This window comes from Podarcis tiliguerta (genome assembly GCF_965153285.1).
Source record: "Podarcis tiliguerta genome assembly, chromosome: 2".
Lineage (NCBI taxonomy): Eukaryota > Metazoa > Chordata > Lepidosauria > Squamata > Lacertidae > Podarcis > Podarcis tiliguerta.
Genome location: NC_139535.1, coordinates 41577460 through 41597981, shown reverse-complemented (window position 1 = coordinate 41597981; position 20522 = coordinate 41577460). Strand labels below are relative to the sequence as shown.

Here is a 20522-nt window from a genome sequence, read left to right as displayed (position 1 = left end):
CTGCAACCTCAGCCCTCCAGATGTTTGAGACTACAATTCCCATCAACCCTGACCACAGGTCCTGTTGGCTAGGGATCATTTGAGTTGTAGGCCAAAAACATCTGGAGGGCCGAGGTTGAGGAAGCCTGCTGTAGGTATTTCAACTCTAGCTACCTGAAATGGCTCCTGTCTTTCCATCCTGCCCTATACATTTTCGTTAACTCTTTCTCCCCTCATCCTTCACTTTTGAAAATACATGGTATACCTATAGGCTGATTCCAACAGGGTCTCATCTGATGCTGGTGCCAATTTGTTTAAATTGGCCTTACATTTTTGATAGCCATTTCTAGCTACTTTTAACCATGCAGATTTACCATTCTAGTATTCTATGTTTCCCTGACAGTTTTCAGACTAGTCGCTGATTAAAAGGAACAAGCTATACTCAATTGTGCTATAATTATAATATTTGCTGTGTAATAAAGAAATGCAGTTTTCTACCAGTGCAAGTGGATAACCATTTTGCAGCACGCTGGTGGTTAAAGCAATAAGAACGGATTTTAAAGTGACAGCTCCAACTCCTATGCATGTTCTCCACATGAGGATTGCATTTCAGAGGCTTTGCTTCTCAGGCATGTTCCATGTGCCACCTTCCCATGGCCCAGACATGGTAGTCATAGAAATAGTTTTAGATGCTGTGTGCTCTGCTTTTTAACATCAAGTTCTCAAACTAAATTTATGATGATTTGCCTGTGTATGTATTGCAGATAAATATGCTGTTCGGTTCATCCCGCGTGAAAACGGCATTCATTCTATTGATGTGAAGTTCAATGGTAGCCATGTGGTAGGCAGTCCTTTTAAAGTTAGAGTCGGGGAACCAGGTCAAGCAGATAGCCCAGCTCTTGTCACCGCCTACGGGCCAGGCCTTGAGAGTGGCGTAACAGGTGAGTGGTTTCCTCTTTCTGCGTTAGAATTCTGAAAAATAGGATGGTCTTGACCCAGAGATTGCCTTTGTCTCACTAGCTAACACTCTTTTGTCTGGTGTGTACAATTGAGCTATACCTTTAATAGGCTCAGCCAATATGTTTTGAAATGGGTGGTGGTCTCGGTTCATTTCAGTTAAAACAGGGAAAAGCTAATATGCAAGAAAATGCAGAAATGGATGCTGAACTGATTTGAACAATTCAGTTTATCAGTTTATCACACAGTCGCATCATTCCTGTCCATTGGTCATGTTGGCTGGGGTTGTTGGGAGTTCCACAACATCAGTTTGGGGGGGGGGGGGCACAGGCTCTCCATCTCTGGCCTGTGTAGTTTTCAGTGGGTCACATGGGAGTAGTGCCTGTTTATATCTCCCGAGGCCCTTGGAGGGAAAAATTAACTGAAATTTGACAGATGAGTTGTCAGTATTACCGGCAACATACCCATTCGCCAGCGCTGATGCTTAACATTTTGGGCTGGGTCCTTGCTATTGATCAAGCTGTAATGGATTCCACACAACCAAACATTACTTACTGATGGTCTGGCTGCACTTAGGACTCAGCTATACAGCTGCAAATAAAACATTGTACAATGTGACACTAGATGGCAATGGTGAGCCTTATGGAAAATTCAATGTATTTTTAAAAACGCTTTAAAGGAAAGCATTTTCAGAACGTTTTATGTGTGTAGATTCCACCTTAGAAGAAGCATTCATCAGTCGTTGTGGGTTTTGTTTTGCTTTTTGCTTGTCTTCACATACTTTCCCAGGCATCCCCAACCTTCAGCCCTCCAGATGTTTTGGACTACAGTTCCCATCATCCCTGACCACTGGTCCTGTTAGCTAGGGATCATGGGAGTTGTAGGCCAAAACATCTGGAGGGCCGCAGGTTGGGGGTACCTGCACTTGCCTGTGCAGCAGCAGCATGGGAAAGTGTGAAATTTGTGATCGCAAGGCATCAAATAAAGGTCTGCTTTTATTAGAAGGTGGGAAAAGCTTTTTCTAAATCTTTTAGAGTATTTGCTTTTTTGATGGATTAGTGGTAGTGAATCACTTTGGGTATTTCTTGAGAAAGTGGTCTGGGTTTTTTTATTTATTAAAAAAATTAGAATTTGCAATGGCAGATTGTGGCAGGGTGGGAGGCTGTATCCATGACATATACTTGGCAAACTAGATTGCTGCATGAAAGTGTGATGTGACAAATGGTTAGTCTTGGAACCCATGTTTCCTGTTTCTCCTTTGCTTTCCAGGGTTACAGTCGGCATTTACTATAGACACCACCAAAGCAGGCCCTGGAACCCTTGCTGTTACAATCGAGGGGCCGTCAAAGGTGAAAATGGATTGTCAAGAAGCTCTGGAGGGCTACCATGTAATGTACACACCTATGGCCCCAGGGAACTACTTAATTGGAATTAAATATGGAGGGCCCAATCACATAGCGGGCAGCCCTTTCAAAGCAAAAGTGACAGGTAAGACTCTGAGCCAGTATTACCTACCTGGTTGTGTTCTCAGCGGGAGGGTGGGTGCAGAGAGATGGACTTTCCCAAGGTGGCACAGTGTCTTTGACTTGACTGGCATCTGGTTGACGGTAGCCATTCACCTCTTGCTCTTAGCATCAGGGGCACTGCCACACTGTTTAAACTGTGCTCTGGTTATCTTGCTCTGTAGGCCAGCGGCTGGTTAGCCCAGGCGTGTCCAATGAAACATCCTCCATCATGGTGGAATCTGTGACCAGGTCAACAACGGATACCTGCTATAGTGCCATTCCCAGATCTTCATCTGACGCAAGCAGAGTGATCTCCACGGGAGCAGGGCTCTCTAGAGCTTTCGTGGGCCAGAAAAACACATTTTCTGTCGACTGCAGCAAAGCTGGTAACTTCCTTTTTAAAAAAATTAATAAATGTGGGTTTCTTTTACTGGTCCAGTGACCAAAAACCTGAGTTTCTCCACCTTGTTTCCACTAGATCTTTAGTGCCTCTTTCGCTCCAGAGAAAAGTATTCAATTGCCATTGGCAGTGGAATGTTGGATCTCCCACTGCTTTACAAAGCATTTAAGAGCATCTAAAGCAGGCTTTCCCAAACTTGGATCTCCCGTCTGTTTTTGGACTACAACTCCCATCTTCCCTAGCTAGCAGGTCAGGGATGATGGGATTTGTAGTCCAAAAACAGCTGGAGACGCAAGTTTGGGAAAGCCTGATTGAAAGATGAACTGCTAAGAAAAGAACTAGAATTCTTTGTCTTGCACAGGAGTCAGCAAGGTTTACTTGATGAATTTTGCCCAGTGCTTTTTCTCTGCAGAAATACCTTGCCCTGCAAATAGCATTATCCTCCATGAGTAGCATACTATTAAAGACTAGTGACCGTAATGGCTGTGTTCCACTGTGGGAGGCAGTATGTCTCTGGACCCAAGTACGGGACTCTCAAATGGGGAAAGTGCTGTGAATTCAGATTCTGCATCCCAACTTCCCATAGGCACCTGTTTGGCGGAAACAGGGCGCTGGGTTAAGTGAGCCTTTGGCCTGATCTAGCAAGGCTCTTAACTTTGAGTCTGATTAGTCAAAATACTTAGTAAAGCTAGATTGGAGCTGTTTGAATTTGGGGTGTGGTAGTAACGCTCTTCATTCTGCCTTAGGTTCAAATATGTTGTTAGTTGGTGTCCATGGACCTACAACTCCTTGTGAAGAGGTATCTGTGAAACACCTTGGGAACCAACAGTATGGTGTAAAGTACGTCGTCAAGGAGAAGGGTGACTATATTCTAGCCGTGAAGTGGGGTGAAGAACACATTCCTGGAAGCCCCTTCCACGTTACAGTTCCCTAAGTTCGTATTGTTTCAAAACATTCAGCTCTGTTCAAGTGAAATCCAAACAATTCAATACTGTGAGCATTCCTGTGAGAAATAGAGTATACCTTCATGTATACAGAACACATTTTTTAATGCACCCCAACTTAAATTCTGCGACTTTTTAAAAGTGTTCTATTTGTCTTAAGCATCCCTCCTATACAAATGTCAACCAATGTACCTTTCAGATCGATATGCAATCATGTAACAAGGTCACTATCCTTTTTGTGGATTTTAGAATTTACATGTTAAACTGGAATTTGTGTTTGATAATTGGGTAGCTTAAACTACTGACTTTTGATGGACATTTTTTAGACTGGAAACTTTTTAAATTTAGCTGTAGAAAATCACTTTGGCTATTGCCAGTTAAAGTTCTTCTGTAAAGAAAATGAGGTAAAACTGGTACTTACTGTGCCTTTTGTATACTTGATTTTTTTTTTAAAAAAAACGTAACATTGAAAACTCTCAAGCGTTACAGCTAAACACTAAAACACCATAACAGAAAGCTTGGCTGTTTACATTAGCAGAAAATGAAAACTGCAAGGGGTATCAAACTGTTCCTGGAAGTCTTTGCCTCTTTTGCTGTGTACAGTTACGATGCTAGCTTACTTTAACCATGATTGTTGTGATTGACAGGATGCCAAATCAGCTGATATTCTGCCACAGGTGCATTTTGCTGACACACAGTAGGTGCAACATGCAGGGACTCAGTTTCTCCCAAGCTTGTTTCTGCACTCAGTGTAAAATTCATGCTTGTGCAACTCACGCGTTGGCTATGCTAGAAAGACGTTTATCTCCAGCACACGAGGCTCTTAGCTGAGTAACAAAAAGTAGCTTCTGACTTGCTCATCGTGTCCCTGATCATGATGATGTGAAAACTAGCCTAGTCAGTCAGACAATATTAAGTGTACCTCTGAATGTTTCTGCTAATGGTGCGAGTTTATTGAGCTGTTCATGCACAAAGTGTTTATCCCCTTCATTGTTTTGGGATAAGGGAATGAGCACACGGCCGTTCCAGATTTCAAAAGACATTCCAGGTATGCAACTAATGGTTACTACAAAACTCCTGTGGCTTTTAGCAGATTCTCTCTTTCTCAAAGAGCTTTAAATGTGCCTAATGGAAGAAGAGACTTGATGGAAATTTGTTCCCTCTGTTTAGAGAAAGATTTCTACTTGGTCAGCTTTATTTTTGTAGTAGTATATCAGTGCACTAAGTCTGAGCGCAGCTTCTTGGAGGAGGAGCTAGAGTAACAAGACATCCCTTTTTCTTTACTTTTTTTACTGTGCTGTGTGCCTTAATGTGAAATGCTCACTACATTGTAAACTATAAGGAAAAGCAGAATAAACTGGAATAATTGCAAGATTGTAATATTGTATCCCATAACTTATTAAAAACCATGAATGTTGGCTTCATGAAATAAAATGTGCATGTTAAAAACAAACTCAGGTGGGCTTCTGAGTATTTTTTTTGGTTTTGCCATGACTCATGTCTGTCTAAATGGACTAACTTGTATTGTACCTGCATCAAATGTCATTCCTGCTGGTGGTTTTTTTTTTTTGTGTGTTTTAAAATAGGAACTGAAACCTCGAAATAGCATAAGGCAACAAAGTGCCTTACAGTAGTACGGAGATCTTGAACATGGACCATAATTGGCAATGGTAAAAGCAGATGTGGTCTTTAGTTCATCATGCATGATTTTAAACACACTGGCTCCCTAGCTCTTAAGACTGTCTCTGTGGCTGAGTTAGGTATGCTCTGTCTGTTCCACAGATTTTTACACTAAATATTCTAGGTCTTGTGCTGTGAAAACAAGCTAGCCCTTGGTCAAGTATTTAGCTCTTAAGCCTCCTACTTGTTTGCGTGTCTCTGCCGAAGTCTACCCCTAATCCCTAAAATCATTTGGTTCTTGCCATGCCATTGAAAGGCACTCTGGAGATCTGAATTTTGGGGAGGGAGTGTAGTTCAGTGGTAGAGTATACACTTTGCATTCAGAGGATTCAAGTCCTGGCTTCTCCAGATAAAGACCAGGTAGCAAATTATGTAAAATATTTCTTTTTTCAGAGCTGCTGTCAGTTGACCGTAGCCAGCTTTCCCCTGACCCAGTGCCTTCCTGTTTTTTTGGACTACCAACTCATATGCACCCCAGTTATCATGGCCAATGGTTGGGATGGTGGGAGCTGGTAATACAAAACATTGGGAGGGCACCAGGTTGAAAAAGTCTGATCTGTGTTGACATGGAAGCAGCTCATCAGCATTTTAGTCAGGAGTTTTCCCAACTTGCTCTGGAAATGCCAGGAATGGAACCCAAGATTTCTGCTTGCATAGAATGCACCCTTCTTCTGAGCTATGGGTGAAAGGGACACTGTATGTGGAATTTATCAGTCTTTGTAACTAGTGCTACCATCGAACCAGAAGTAATGATTGCTGTTTTTGTTTTGTTTGCAATGTTCTTTTTTCGCTGCTAATATTCTTCCACTGTGGCCCTAGCTTAAAAGGGCTGTGCCATGTTTTCTAATAGATGTCAGATTCTCACATCTGTGGGCAGTTAATAGCTAGAGCTACATACAAAAGCTTTCACTGTTTTCCATGCCACTCCTAGGCACACACCACAGTTTCAAAGTTCAGTGTTATGAATTTGTTCAGAATATTCTCTCTCCTCTTTATATTAGTTTACTCACTATGTACTCTTTGAAACTTGGGTGGAGGCCTGGCATTTGAATCTTATAATTTATGGCTTAACTCCAGAGGTCTAAAACTTTCCCATTTCTGTATGGGTGTGGTAGTTCTTGCATTGCAATGAAAGCATTAGAGGAGGAAACCAAATGGCTGGCATGGAGTTCATCTCTATACAGCTGCCTTACCAATCTCTCAGCTACAAATGCTTTTGATTCTGTTATTTTAAGATGCTTTGCTTTTAAAGGGCAACTGCTCAAATTAAGACCACGGGACAAGAAAGATAGAGGGAGTACCTTTGCATGCATTTTAATTTCCTCTCTGTAGCTGTGTGCTATATACCTTTCTCTGAAAAAGATTTATCCCCCTACTGTGCTACCTTTCAGCTATCACTATGACTACTGCATTGTAAGGCAGGGGGCTTTTAAGAAGGTGTTTGAATTCTTTGTGTAACACACAGAGAGCCAGTCAAAACTTGCCTGCTTTGGGGCTGTATTACGCACCCAAACCCCAGGGTGGGTTTTGAGCAAGGGCACACAGCCAGTTTTGTGGTTTCAGAGAGAGAAATCACAGGCACCACATGGAATGGTAGCCAATCTAACTTTTTGTGGCTTCCGCTGAGTTTGGCTTTGATTTTCTTTGGGTTGAGTCCAATGCAACTTAAAATCGGGGAAATGAAGATTGGCAAATCCCCTGCTTGCTTGTTGCACAACTTGCATTAAAGATGGACTGCTAACGTCCAACCAAGTGTTTTTGTTAAATCACTATTTGTGTGTGTGCACACTCGCGTGTGTCTCGGGTGTAAATATTCTCTGTAGTCAGCACAAGTGGGAAGGGTGAGGAGGGCAAGGTTATTCTTTACTTTCAGTTTGATTTACGAGCTCTGCAGTTACAAAGCCCCAGCTAGGTTGTAAGGTAACTAATTCCACCTGTCGGGCAATTGTAGCTGCAAAGAAGCCCACCTAAGGTTTTCAACATTTCACCAAAAACAAACCCTTCCAACGCAGCTTTATGCCTTGTAGTCACCTAGTTGCAGGAGGTGTGTGTGTGTCAGAGAGAGAGTGAGAGCGCACACACAGGCCCTGTTCAGAGGCTGTAATTTGAGAATAGCTTCACTGGCCCTTTTGTGTATGTTTCCTTGGACACCAGAGGCAGGAAGTAACATTTGCCGAGCACACGGTGGTCACCACACAGACTCTACCATCTCTCTGGGGCCATGAGGGGCCTGCTGACCACGCGGGAGCAAGATGGCTGGAGGGAGCTTATTAACAAGGAGGCCTCCTGCAGGGTCAGCTGGAAGGCAAAATACGGGCACAAATACCCCAGGCGGGTGAGTGACTATGGGGTCGCCAAGAGGAAGTGTTTCTTGCCTGCCATCTGCCCTCCTGAGAAGAGTGCAAGCTCCCTCCGGTCTCAAGAAGTTACTGTGCAAAAAGAGGACAGGCTGCAGCTGTCAGGGAAGGAGGAGAAGCAGAAGGAGGAAAGCCCAAGCTTTCAGGAGCCTCTTCCCGAGATGAGGGTTCCCACACCACAGACAACTCAGCTGCTATACCAGGGCTTCTCCCATGAAGGCAAAGGGAGGCACCACTACCTCAAGCAGAGGAAGATGAAGAGCCCTGAGGAGAAATTCTGCTACCCAGTGCTGTCATCGTGGGAATATGGCTGGCGCTTAGGTAAGAACCAGTAATGGCTATTGCATGGATCCCAGAGCATAAGAGGCATGCAGAAGGCTTAAGAGAATGCTTCACCAGTGACAAGAAATATTTCAAGTTGCTTCTGCCTCCCCTGCTTTAATTGTTTTTGTGAGGGAAAATTATTAGGGTGGAATGCAGTGTAGCGCTGTCTGTTTTCTATATGTAATCTCCCCTGCCATGACATGCTTAAATTTGTTGTAGGACTTCCGCTGATCTCTAGCAGATTTGGGAAGGCACAGGGCACTAACAGGATGTGTCCCTGACAGCTGTCTGTCTTTCCTTATGCACATATGCCGGCTCCTGAACAGTTTTAAGTATGGTGGCCCACTTACACATTGGCAAAAACCAATGTATCTCCTCAAAAGAGGCCAGAAATCTGCGCAGTATTTTGCATAAGGTAATTTATATGTTTGCAAATTTGAAAATCATTAGTATAGGTCAATTGGGAAGACTGTGACCAGGTGGCCTATGTGCCTGCAGTCCAGGTATCAATTGTTGATTGACAACTCCAGTGATGTCTGTCTCCTTTGGAGCAGACTGTTCTTCAGTAGAGGACTGTCCTTTCTAAAGTAGGCCGCATGGTCACCCTCCCTTTTAAGCATTGTTCAGAAATGCATTTTTGAGGTACAGGAACTAAATTGTACCTTCCGCTTGCTCTAGTTGCCCTATGCCTGCCTTTCTATCTGTTACCACTTAGCAGCCTTCCTATTTCATTCTGCATAAGCCCCCAGCAAACCACTGAATTGCCAGCTAAGCATTATTCCGTGAGTCACGGTGACAGAAGCCAGTCTAGTTCTGTATGCCAGAGTCTGAATAATGTTTCATTTGCTTACATGGTGACTTTGCTCTGAGTGTAAGTGTTAAGAAGAAATACAAAACAGTAAGAACTAAGTAAAGTGAAGCACAAGCTGGTGGTGTTTGCCTGGGATGAGGCCACCTTTACAGGCCCCACTTCAGAGTCCAGATCCCCATGCAGTCGTGAACCTTTGGTCAGGCACCATCTCAGCCTAACCTGCCTCATAGGATGGTTGTGAGGATAAAATGGAAGGAGGGGGAAGCCACATTCAAGCTCCTTGGAGGATATGACTGCCTGCCTGCCCCCAGAATGGTAGAAATTAGGCAGGTGAAGGTTTTAAGATAAAATGATGGGCAAGGGCGCACCTGCTGAATTTCTGCATAGTCTGCTGCTATTATAGACAGGGGAAAAGTTTGCCATCATCTAAGCCCAGGCATAGGCAAACTCTGCCCTCCAGATGTTTTGGGACTACAACTCCCATCATCCCTAGCTAACAGGACCAGTGGTTAGGGATGATGGGAGTTGTAGTCCCAAAACATCTGGAGGGCCGAGTTTGCTTTTGCCTGATCTAAGCATTTATATCTTTTATTAATAGTGGAACTAAGCTGCTGTTTTGTGCATTATTGTTTTATGGAGCAGAGTTTTGTTCAGTGGGAGCTATAAAGCATTGCAGCTCTTCAGATCTATCAGCCTCATTCCAAAAGACCCATACAGGTTTTAGTGCTTTCTCCTTCAGTTAAGAGCATATGTTGGCCTTAGCCAATTGTAAACGCAGGCAACTGAATGATAATTTTGGTCATTTGATAGCTCTTTTTAACCATTGTTGTCTTTTTAATTGTATATATTGCTTGTTTTATGTTGCTATGGCTGTTGGCTAATGCAAATAAAGTTTATCTATCTATCTACAGCATAGGCGGAACTACCTGAGCAGCCCCAGGAAGGCGATGTAGTCATCACAGCTTCAGGTGGTGAACTCATGATGATTTGTATGGCAGTCAGTTAAATGCCTGGTGATGATTTCACCAAATCCAGGAAATGGATGACAGGTTTACACTGCTCCTTGCTTATCAGTTTACAAATTGTGACTGTTCTGTAAGGGAATCTGAAAATCACATCATGTGGCAGCTGGCATTCTGCTTTAGGTTATCTTAGGCATGCAATTTTTAATGCTCAATTACACATTTATTTTTCCAGGAGATGTGGTTAAGGACATGAGGACACCAATTCATGGCAAATCCCGAATTGTAAAGGATACTTTCTACTTCAAAAACGGAATCTTCTATCATCCATCAAAAACTGACAAGCTGTCATGAATATTATTGCTAACTGACATGTGGAAATGTTTGTGCAATGTTGCCTAGCATGGGTATTTGTTGTAGTATTGGATCAGACAACCCTCTATAATTACTTCCCTCCATAATTACTCTTTCAGATTTAGAACTTGCTTCTAGCCTTCCTCTCCCTGTAGCATGTAGCACTGCTTCTTGTGTAATAGATGCACAGCACCTATCATTCTGGCAGAGTAACAAGGGTGTGTATACAACCTTGCATACATTTGGGACCAGAGTCTGATTTAGAGCCAATTAATTCATATGGCTGTTGTGATGTTTCTTGTGATAGTTTCCTTTTGTGGTGACACCTTGAAAGAAGACCTGCCATAGGCTGATTTTTTTTTAAAGCACCTATCACAATTTATACCAAGCTGAAGTTAGAGAACTGCTTTGAAATTCGAAAAGGGTGCAGGTTTGTAACAAAAGCTTTTGTGACAAAGTATTCCCAGACGAGGGTGGCGCTGTGGGTTAAACCACAGAGCGTAGGACTTGCCAATCAGAAGGTCGGCGGTTCGAATCCCCGCGACGGGGTGAGCTCCCGTTGTTCGGTCCCTGCTCCTGCCAACCTGGCAGTTCGAAAGCACGTCAAAGTGCAAGTAGATAAACAGGTACCGCTCTGGCAGGAAGGTAAACGGCGTTTCCGTGCGCTGCTCTGGTTCGCCAGAAGCAGCTTAGTCATGCTGGCCACATGACCCGGAAGCTGTATGCTGGCTCCCTTGGCCAATAAAGCGACATGAGCACTGCAACCCCAGAGTCGGCCACGACTGGCCCTAATGGTCAGGGGTCCCTTTACCTTTACTTTATTCCCAGTTCTCCAGGTAGTGGATCTATGAAAGACCTTTGACTGAGGCCTTGGAGGCAACTGCCAGTCAGAGTAAACAGTATAGGACTAGATGGACCAAGTCTGCTCCATTAGTGATTGGGTACATTATCATATTCTTCCTTGGAGGTTGTGTGAGCTGTTGTATTGTTCCTTAGACGTGGGGTGGAGTACCACAACGACTTTACTATTTTCACTCATGGGAGCGAACCCATCATTCACTTGTATAATAAAGGTAGACTATTAGGAATTTATAGCTGCAATTATGTGTATGTCAGACATGGGTATGCTGATCAGCTGGTCAGTCATGGAGACAACGAACTAATGGTGAGCAAAAATTCACAGGGCACAGCCCTCAGAGATGGGCAGCTCTGTGGCTTTTGCTATTTTTCCTAGAGGTCTTCAAGCATGGATGTGACTGACTTGTGAGAGTACCCTGGTTTTTTTAGAAGATCATGCGAGAAAGCCATGCTTTGCTGTGTGTCATATCCACAGCAAAGCTCAGATTGAGCAGGAAATTGATCCATGAGCCCCTGCTGCCTGCAGGGGACAGAGCCCCCCAAGTGAGGTGAACCTGGGGCTACCAGAATTCCCTTGTTCTTCTAAGGGTTTTTTTCAGATATGTGATTCCCCACTCCATAGAATAGTCGTGGCTGCCTCAGAATGCCCCTTGTTTCCAAAGCTTTTTGCTGACAGGCCTCCATTGCTCCCAACTGCTGCGTTACAGCCAGGAGAGTGAACAAAAGCTCTGTTGTTACTCGCAGCTCGAACAAGCCTGGCTGAAAAACATGAGATTTAAAATTAAAATGGGGGTTTGTGTGGGTGCTCATGCTTTTAAGGGTGCATAAGGCAGGTATGCTTTTCAAGGTTGTCTCCACAGCTATGACATGCAAGTATTTTATATGAAAATTGAGATAACTGAAAAATTGAAGGTGCTCCCTGGAGCCAAGACAAACCGTGCTGCTGCAACTCACAGCTTGTGTTACCCTCATTCTATATACACTCATACAATGGACTTTGTAACTTCAGCTACTCTCCCTATTTGATCCGGAACCAGGGTGGTGATAATTTTTCTTTCTTTCTTGGCTTTGTTTGCTTGAGAAGTCGAAGAGATCCAGTGACTCACTGCTCCACAGAGACCACTTGACTAGAACAAAATAGCATAAAACAAGAGAGCTGCAAAATAAATTTAGTGAATGGAACCATAAATTTACGTGTGCTAATGTATCTAAAAGGTGGCTCTTTTTCAAGTATATGTGAATAATTTCATAGTGTCTTATGTCTCGCTTGACTGAAATTTGATAGTAACATGAAATATACTTTCAGTGTTGTGATTTACTACAGGAATGTTGTCCAATGGGCCAGCAGGGAATAAGGGATGAAAATTTCAGTCCATGTGTGATATATATTGCTGATATTTTATCTGCTCTCAGTAAAGCCACAACTTAGTCCTGTGATTCAGCTTATGCCGATCCATGGACTGAATAACAGGCTGTGTCTAGACCAGGCACCCCCAAACTCGGCCCTCCAGCTGTTTTGGGACTACAACTCCCATCATCCCTAGCTAACAGGACCAGTGGTGAGGGATGATGGGAATTGTAGTCCCAAAACAGCTGGTGGGCTGAGTTTGGGGATGCCTGGTCTAGTACTTACTCCATTTCATTTTGGTTTTAGGCTTCACCATCTCTTTGCTTTTCTCTGGACAGGGCTCAGGACAGATAGCAGTATGGTAATTATTCTACACCCTCCCTGACTAGCAAATGACAATTTAATAAAAACATCTTCTGGATGGTGTATATATGGATGTAGGAAGCTGCCTGAATTCAGATCACTGGTCCATCTAGCTGAGTATTCTCTGCACTGGCTGGCAGCAGCTCTCCAGGGTTTCAGACGCTACTTTTTTCTAGCTGTACCCAGAGTTGTCAGAGATTGAACATGGGAATTTCTGCATGCAAAGCAGAAGTTCTACCACTGAGCTATGGCCCTTTCTCATGCTTGGCCATTGGAAATCTCTTCCCCTAGAGACTCACTTCCTCTAAAGACCCCTAAAGTTAAGGAAAAGCCACAGGGAGCCCCTCTTTCCGTGCAAAGCCAGTGAACTTAAGAGAACACATCAATTTCTGGGAAGGCAAGTGTAGGATTTTATTTCCCCCAGCAATTTCTATATGTGCATACACATGAAGGATGAATGAATGAATGATTCACAGGAAGACCCACAACCAACACACAAGCAAATCAGGATTAACACTGTCATGTAACTGCCCTGCAAACGAAGTGGAACAAAAGCGGGATGAATGTCCAATAAGCCGGTTGTCTGAATGAGCCCCACATCTGAAACTGCAGGGCTTGCCTTATGTGGTTATGTGGTCAGCTAAGAAATGACATCTACATTAGATTTTGTATTTGAGAGTGCAATATTGTTTTGATGATGGGAAATAATCAAGGAGGTGATCTCTAAGTTAAGCACAGCTTTCTTTGGAGATCCCTTCAGAAATATGGACCAAGGAGGAAGCAGCGTGGTGGGGCCAACTATTTTTTGGCATCCTACACTGAGCCACCTATTTTAAAAGGTTATCAAAATAGCTTCACTGAAACTTGCTTGCTTATTTGTTTTGTCTTACCAGAATTGGTAGTATTTCCTGCACAGAAATTTTTAAACAGAAGCAGGCCTTTATATCAAATCCTGCAATTAATTTGTCTGATTAGTTTACATAGAAGCTATAGCAAATATGCTTTTTAGTATTTTAGCCTCATTTAATAAAATAGCACATGCATGAACATTTAGTGGTGAGGGCTTGAACCTGTGCTAATTTGTACAGGAGGAAGGGCTAATTTGTGAGGAGTCACTAGTAGAATGACAGGAGTGTTGTCTTTGGATGTGGGAAGCCAGATTTTTAATCCCCCTTTAGCTATGAAGCTGCATGGGAGTCTTAGAAGTCAGACCAGTCAGGAAGCCAGAGAAGAAAAACAGCAAGAGGAAACTCCTGACTCTGTCCAGACACAACTAAGCCTAGTGCCACCTAGTGACTGAAAAAAGGGCTAAGTCACATCCCTATTAGTGCAAGGATTTCTGCTTGAACAACAGAACTCACCCTGTGTGCCCCTTAAATTTGTTCTAGGGGTTCTGCCAACACCCTGGAGCAGATCTGGGGAGGGGGTGGGGAGAGGGGAAAAGTCCCACTGCCCAAATAGATACCCATGCACTGTAGAGACACATTTATTGAAGACCACCTTACAAAAATAGAATAGACAGGATCCTTTCCAGAGCTCCAGTCAGATCTCGAGGTTTACGCAACCGGAGGTGCCGCTTCTGTGCACGTGCACGGCGCAAAAAAGTGCTTCTGTGCATGCGCACACGACGAAACCCGGAAATATACTTCCGGGTTTGCTGCATGCGTATCCCGAAGGATACGCAAGAGGAGGTGCACATAAGTAGAGGTACCACTGTAATCCCCACCATGAGGTTTACAGTGATTATGTAATTTGAAAGTAAAACCTATAGTCTAGAATGCTCATTCACAATTTTAAAAAACCACCACTCTTCTCTTCTGTGTTAACAATGATCAAATATTTGCACAGAGAATGGGAGAGGTTTAGAGCCATTTTAAACTTCACATAGCATAAACATTCCCAAGAATGTGAGCTGAGAACTAAGTGGTTGAAATGTCACAACTATAAATGCACTAGGGGTGTCTTAATCTTGCAGCCTCAGCTTCCCCATGTGGAATGTGGGGATAATACTGACCTGGCCCAAGTAAGAACAATCCTCTTACAGAGCAATCTTTTGTATGTTTCCCTTTTAGTTTGATGGGACTTATTAATTTGTGCATTTAAGATTGCAGCCTTTGCTAACCTACCTCAGAGGGTTATTGTGAGGCAAAATGAGAACTGGGTTTACACTGCACTGAGCCATTAGAAGGATACAGTTGTGACACATAATGCTGAAGATGGGATAGTTTCAATCCAGAAAAAGGACTATTGCATTTTACTCAGACAGACTTAATATTTGTACCAACATTGTGGAAAAGTTTGGGGAATTATTCCGATCCTCACACCTCATTCCAATGGCTCATTCATTTTTATCTGTATACATTTTTAAAAGACTATATGTTATTGCAGGACTGTGAAAAAGATGTGGTTAGAAATCTGTGCACTAAATATGGCCACAGCCTGAAATAAGAACCTGGGTGGTATTAGCAGCAGCCAACCATAAAATCAACACCACCTTTCTCAATGGCCACACAAAGATTTTTCTTCTTCACTTTCCCCCACCCGCTTAATGCATCAGGATGTATACAATTTGTGGAGGTGACATATTTCAGGTATCTACAAGGGGCATGTAGGTTATGAACAGAAAAGGCCGGGTGAATCCTTGACATTTCTTGCTCCAGCAAAAAATAATAAACACTTGTGTTTACTTTGGCATTACAAGATATACTTACTTTTTGCTTGTTTTTGTCCTCATGGGCTATGCTGAGCTATGAATGGCAGGAGGACAAGGGGGGACATTGTGGCTGGGTGGCTAAAGGCCAAGCAGTTGAAAAGTTATGGTTTTGATTAAAATTGACAAGCTAACACTGCTTAGTTTTATTCTTCTCATTTCTAATTGTTGTGGGGTTTTTTTTAAATTCCCGCTTCAGAAACAGAGATTTGAGCTTTCATATCTGGCATAAGAGGAGGGGGTCCTCAGTTTCCTCCAGACTGTTCTAGTCTCTCTTGGTTGTTATTCTCCACTTTGGTGTTCAGGCAACCCAGAGTGAGAAATCAGAACTTGTTCCATTATTTGGTTGAATATACATTAATATGTTACAGTGGTACCTTGGGTTACATACGCTTTGGGTTACATACACTTCAGGTTACAGACTCCGCTAACCCAGAAATGGTACCTCGGGTTAAGAACTTTGCTTCAGGATGAGAACAGATATCGTGCTCCAGCGGTGCAGCCGGAGGCCCCATTGGCTAAAATGGTGCTTCAGGTTAAGAACAGTTTCAGGTTAAGAAAGGACCTCCGGAATGAATTAAGTACTTAACCTGAGGTACCACTGTACTTCAAAAAAGGAGAATAAAATTTAAAACACAGCAAAAATTGTTTTATGGGAGGCGGATTAATGATGTCCCATCTACAGCCCCATCAGCACTAGAGATGGAAGGATTTGTCAATTTTGTTTCTTTCAGTTTCTCATTTTTCCATTCTTAAATTCAATCCTGCACAACTAGCAATTTGGGAAAAAAAATCATGAAAATTATTCAGCATTTTAGTGTGAATTTCTCCTAAGACACATATTTGTATACAGTTTTGAATAACGTATGCATTTTTGCTAGTGATTTCTCCTAATACAATGCAATTTAGTACATAATATCCAGCAATAGATGCATTTTTGTAAATATTGTTTGGCTGGAGAACTCCCTTGAAAAATTCAGATAAGTGAAGATTTCGATGGTTATACTTGTTTTGGTTCTGACATTGTTTGGAATGTATGAAATCGATTGTACTTTAATGAAACTGAATTGAAATGCTCTCCCATTCTTAACCAACTCTACACAAATGACTTCTGCTGTAGACAGAGTGAATTGGGACTCAGCTACACAGCTGCAAATAAAGCATCTTAAATGTGTTGTAGAGTGTAATGTACAAATGTGACACTAGATGACAAAAGTGAGCTATGCAAAATTCAATGTATTTTTCAAAATGTTTTTTAATTAAAAAAACATTTTCACAGCTTTTTTATATGTGTGTAGATTCCACCTTAGTTTTCCCTGAGCTTGATCCAGAAGATAAGATTGTTTAGAAATACAAACACAGTGAGTTGCACTTCCACAGTGGGTTGTTCATTGCTAAAATAATTGACATCTGAATATAATGCTTTTCTCTGCAAAGACGGACAATGAGGTCATGCCAAAACTATAAATGTATCTCTTTTATAGGCCAATTTGGCTTACCCTGAAGAACCACGGGAATTATAGGATTGTAGTCAACAAATGTCTACTCAAAGTAGACTCACTGAAATGAATGGACTTAAGTTAGCCATGGTCATTCATTTCAGTTGGTTTACACTGAGTGAATACGACCCATAGCTTGGTGGTGTGATGAAAACATAGCAAAGCTTATGTTAGGATTCCTTCCTTCCTTCCTTCCTTCCTTCCTTCCTTCCTTCCTTTTCCAGTTAGCCGGTGAAGTCAAGGGCAGACAGAGAACAAACAATGAGCTTTTCAACACAATGCAACGTAGACGAAAATATATAAACAATCCCAAACATTGATTTGAGTGAATAAACAAAGAAATTAGACCATGGCAAACAAGCAGAGAAACCCCATGGAAGACAAACGGGAGCCACATCAACTGCACTTGTTTATTTTAAAATCTGAATGTATTTCACTGTGGGGACCAAGAGTTGATAGCTTTTTGATGGAAAGAGAGGTGCGGTTGTGTATTTCTGGCTTCTTCAGAGTGGAATGAAGCCATTTTAGAGGAATAATTTCATTGTTGACACACACAAAATTCTGTAAACCATTATCTGTGGATATTCCCAGACGAGTCACAAGGAAATGACTTCACTAGAGAAAATGGGAGTTTGTCCTGAGTCAGAAGTACTGAGCCCTCAGTTTTTCCTATCTGAGCTCTGTATTTGCTCAGCTAGGATTGTTCTAATGAAAACATGGCTGTCATCTTGGGCTTGGCCAGCGAGGCTTCAGAGGACAACTGGGCTTGTAAAAGCGTGGTTTTATCCATGTATATGTATGCGTGTGTGTGTGCGTGCGCACACACTTGTAGAGCTTGGAAATAAATCTCAGGGGAACCTGAAGTAAACAAAACTCAGACCAAACAAATATTCCTGAATTTTAGTCAGAAAAATAAATCAAATGCTTTATATCTGAATCATTGCCTTGTTTTCAACAGCAAGGACTTCATGCTCCCCCTGGTGGGGAAAATGTGATACAAAAAATATATAAAATGTAGAAATGCTCCTGCTTTTGAGAGCTACAAGGAAATAAGACAAGATTTTCAAATTCATTTAAGTTTTCTCCCCACAATGCCCTTCTAAAGTCTCAGGAAGGGCTTTGACCGAAGGATATAGTGGTGGTTGGCCTATTTATTATCATTGTGTATTACTCTTTCATGGATCACTGCCTTGTCGTGGCAAAGGGGCTTGAATAACTCAGAGAAACAAGAAGATCAAATCTATCCATTCTGAAGGAAATCAGCCCTGAGTCCTCACTGGAAGGACAGATCCTGAAGCTGAGGCTCCAATACTTGGGCCACCTCATGAGAAGAGAAGACTCCCTGGAAAAGACCTTGATGTTGGGAAAGATGGAGGGCACAAGGAGAAGGGGACGACAGAGGATGAGATGGTTGGACAGTGTTACAGAAGCTACTAACATGAGTTTGACCAAGCTGTGGGAGTCAGTGGAAGACAGGAGTGCCTGGCGTGCTCTGACCCATGGGGTCACGAAGAGTTGGATATGACTAAATGACTAAACAACAACATTGTTTATTAAATTCATATACTGAAGATCACACGGTGGGTTACAGCAAAAATCTTTAGGGTACAGAAGCCACTGGCAAATTTAAAAGCTACCCCCAACTGAAATATGAGAACAAAAGAAGTCTCTTGTCCTAGACCAATAGTACAGGGAATGATTGAGTTCTTGCTTGGTTGCATTTCCACTGGAAGCAGGCAATGTCCCATCTGAAGCAAACACAGAGCCTTTGCCACCTTTGCCGCCCTGATCACACAGAAGGGGAACAGTAAGTACTGCCCTTACCCTCAAATCCATGGTGCATAGTACCCAAGGCTGGTCCAATTATTTTTGGCAGAAAATGCCTCAGGGTCTCTTCCCAGTAATAAAACTACAGCAGTAATAAATGAAATCACAATTTGCTACCATTGCATCCAAAATCAGCTGCCTGGGAAACTCACTCACTCCACCTAGTGGTGTGATCAGCCCTTCTAGTATATCACAGCATGATTCATCATGAAATACCTCTTACCCTGACCTTTGACACCTGAAATGTGTGTTTTCAGGACCCACCCTAGTCCTATGACGGTCATTTAACTTTTTTTTTTTTAACACTGAACTTTAAATTGTTGTAATGGGACGTACTGGTGAAGGGTGTGTCAGAAATGAGGTGCCAGTGATTATGACAATATTTTATATGCAAGCAGGTCCTGCTATCTGCATGCTTGCTATGCGAAAGGTCACTTATCCAAACATAATTATCCCCAAACTCTACTATACACTCCAGGTTCTGATTCTGATATCCAAACAGACAATTGGCCCACTTCTTTAATTTCTTGCTTGTTTCTGCTTTGCTGGTCGGCAGCAGCCATTTTGGGGCAGAAGCCATTCAGGGAGGGGAAGGTTGGGTGAAACAGAGAGCAGGAGCTATTGGAAAAATAAGTTCCCCCCTTTGTCTCTCTTTGTTGGTTGGCTGTAGACATTTCAGAAGAAACCATTGGAGGGGAAAGTGGGGGTGGGGAGATTGGAGCAATCCCGAATTAGGAATGTTCCCATAGAAATCAATGGACATCGTGGGCTCGTTATGCAAACACTTGTCTACCAAATGATTGTGGGAATGGATTGTGTTCAGTAAGCAGCACCTGCATGTACAGCGCATTTAAAGTTACATCACACATAATATCTCTGTTATTTGTACAACAGCCCTGTAATTATCTCCATATTGCCAATTGATGGCAGTGGAGAGAAGGCAGAGGCTGAGAAACTGATGGCATACCTATGACTCCTAGTAAATTTGTGCCTACAGTAAGATTTGAGTCATGGGCTTGGGAGCTCACTACACCCGTTTTCATTGGATTGTGGTTCTTGAGTGATATGCGTATAGCTTTCTTCTGATAGCCTCTAAGAAACCCTGCACGTCTTGTCAAGTTTCTCAAACTTTGCAATTGTATAATTTTATGATTCATGCAGAACATGTGCTCTAACTACCGAGTCCTTTCCCTGTCTCAGAATCCTATTTTTCCTGGAATGTACCTTTCCTAAGGGAGGCCAACCCCACATTTTGAGAATCGCTGCATCAGGTCTGGACATCATGGTAGTTCTTGTGCAAGAACATGTAATTGAAACCTATTTGGTCTGGTGTGAGCCAGTCAGCATGTTCTATATTTATTATTATTCTGTCTTCAGTCTTGGGGGACTGAGACAAGGGGAGGTTATGGAATTGTCTATTCCTGTTTTGTTGCCTCATCAACTTCTTCCATTGTCCTAGCTTGAGCGCATCCTCCCTATGGGATAATTGTCTCCATGTGCCAGTTCGTGTTCCTTTTAAAAACAGTGTCTTGTTTGCATTCCCCAACTACTAAATGTTAAAGAGCATTGATTTCGGGAGACTGCCATGTTTAGAGACACTGTGTCAGCTTTCATATATTTTTGTCCCAACAGCCGGACCAAAGG

At 42.6% G+C, this 20522-nt stretch overlaps 2 protein-coding genes across 8 annotated transcripts in view; both read left to right on the top strand.

Moving 5' to 3' along the window:
• The window catches only part of FLNB (filamin B), an 83999-nt gene extending 78761 nt beyond the window's left edge, over positions 1 to 5238 (top strand). For all 6 annotated transcript variants that reach the window (XR_014506263.1, XR_014506264.1, XM_083419234.1 and 3 more), the window contains 4 exons: positions 744 to 920; positions 2206 to 2424; positions 2624 to 2827; positions 3588 to 5238. Coding sequence is in view for 4 of the 6 variants with exons in the window: in XM_083419234.1 (XP_083275360.1) it covers positions 744 to 920; positions 2206 to 2424; positions 2624 to 2827; positions 3588 to 3775 (788 nt within the window). In the remaining 2 variants the exon portion in view is untranslated. The remainder of the gene's footprint in view (positions 1 to 743; positions 921 to 2205; positions 2425 to 2623; positions 2828 to 3587) is intronic.
• A 2300-nt stretch (positions 5239 to 7538) lies between these two features.
• On the top strand, positions 7539 to 15682 carry LOC310667500 (protein SPMIP1). Of its 2 annotated transcripts, XR_014506296.1 has the most exons (3): positions 7539 to 8143; positions 10155 to 10746; positions 11102 to 15682. XR_014506296.1 is itself a non-coding variant. In XM_083420055.1 (2 exons), exons 1-2 carry the CDS (start codon positions 7687 to 7689, stop codon positions 10271 to 10273), a joined length of 576 nt encoding a protein of 191 aa, XP_083276181.1. In that variant the 5' UTR covers positions 7539 to 7686; the 3' UTR covers positions 10274 to 15682. The 2 variants fall into 2 exon arrangements, 1 of the variants encoding a protein (XP_083276181.1); XM_083420055.1 differs by having other exon boundaries at positions 10155 to 15682.
• The last annotated feature ends 4840 nt before the right edge of the window (positions 15683 to 20522 follow it).

What these genes read in the sequence shown, in the direction of transcription:
- LOC310667500 (XM_083420055.1), top strand. Translation starts at nt 7,687, where the DNA reads ATGAGGGGCCTGCTGACCACGCGGGAGCAAGATGGCTGGAGGGAGCTT. An exon ending in GGAATATGGCTGGCGCTTAG is followed by an intron (nt 8,144 to 10,154) that starts GTAAGAACCAGT and finishes TTATTTTTCCAG; the next exon opens with GAGATGTGGTTAAGGACATG.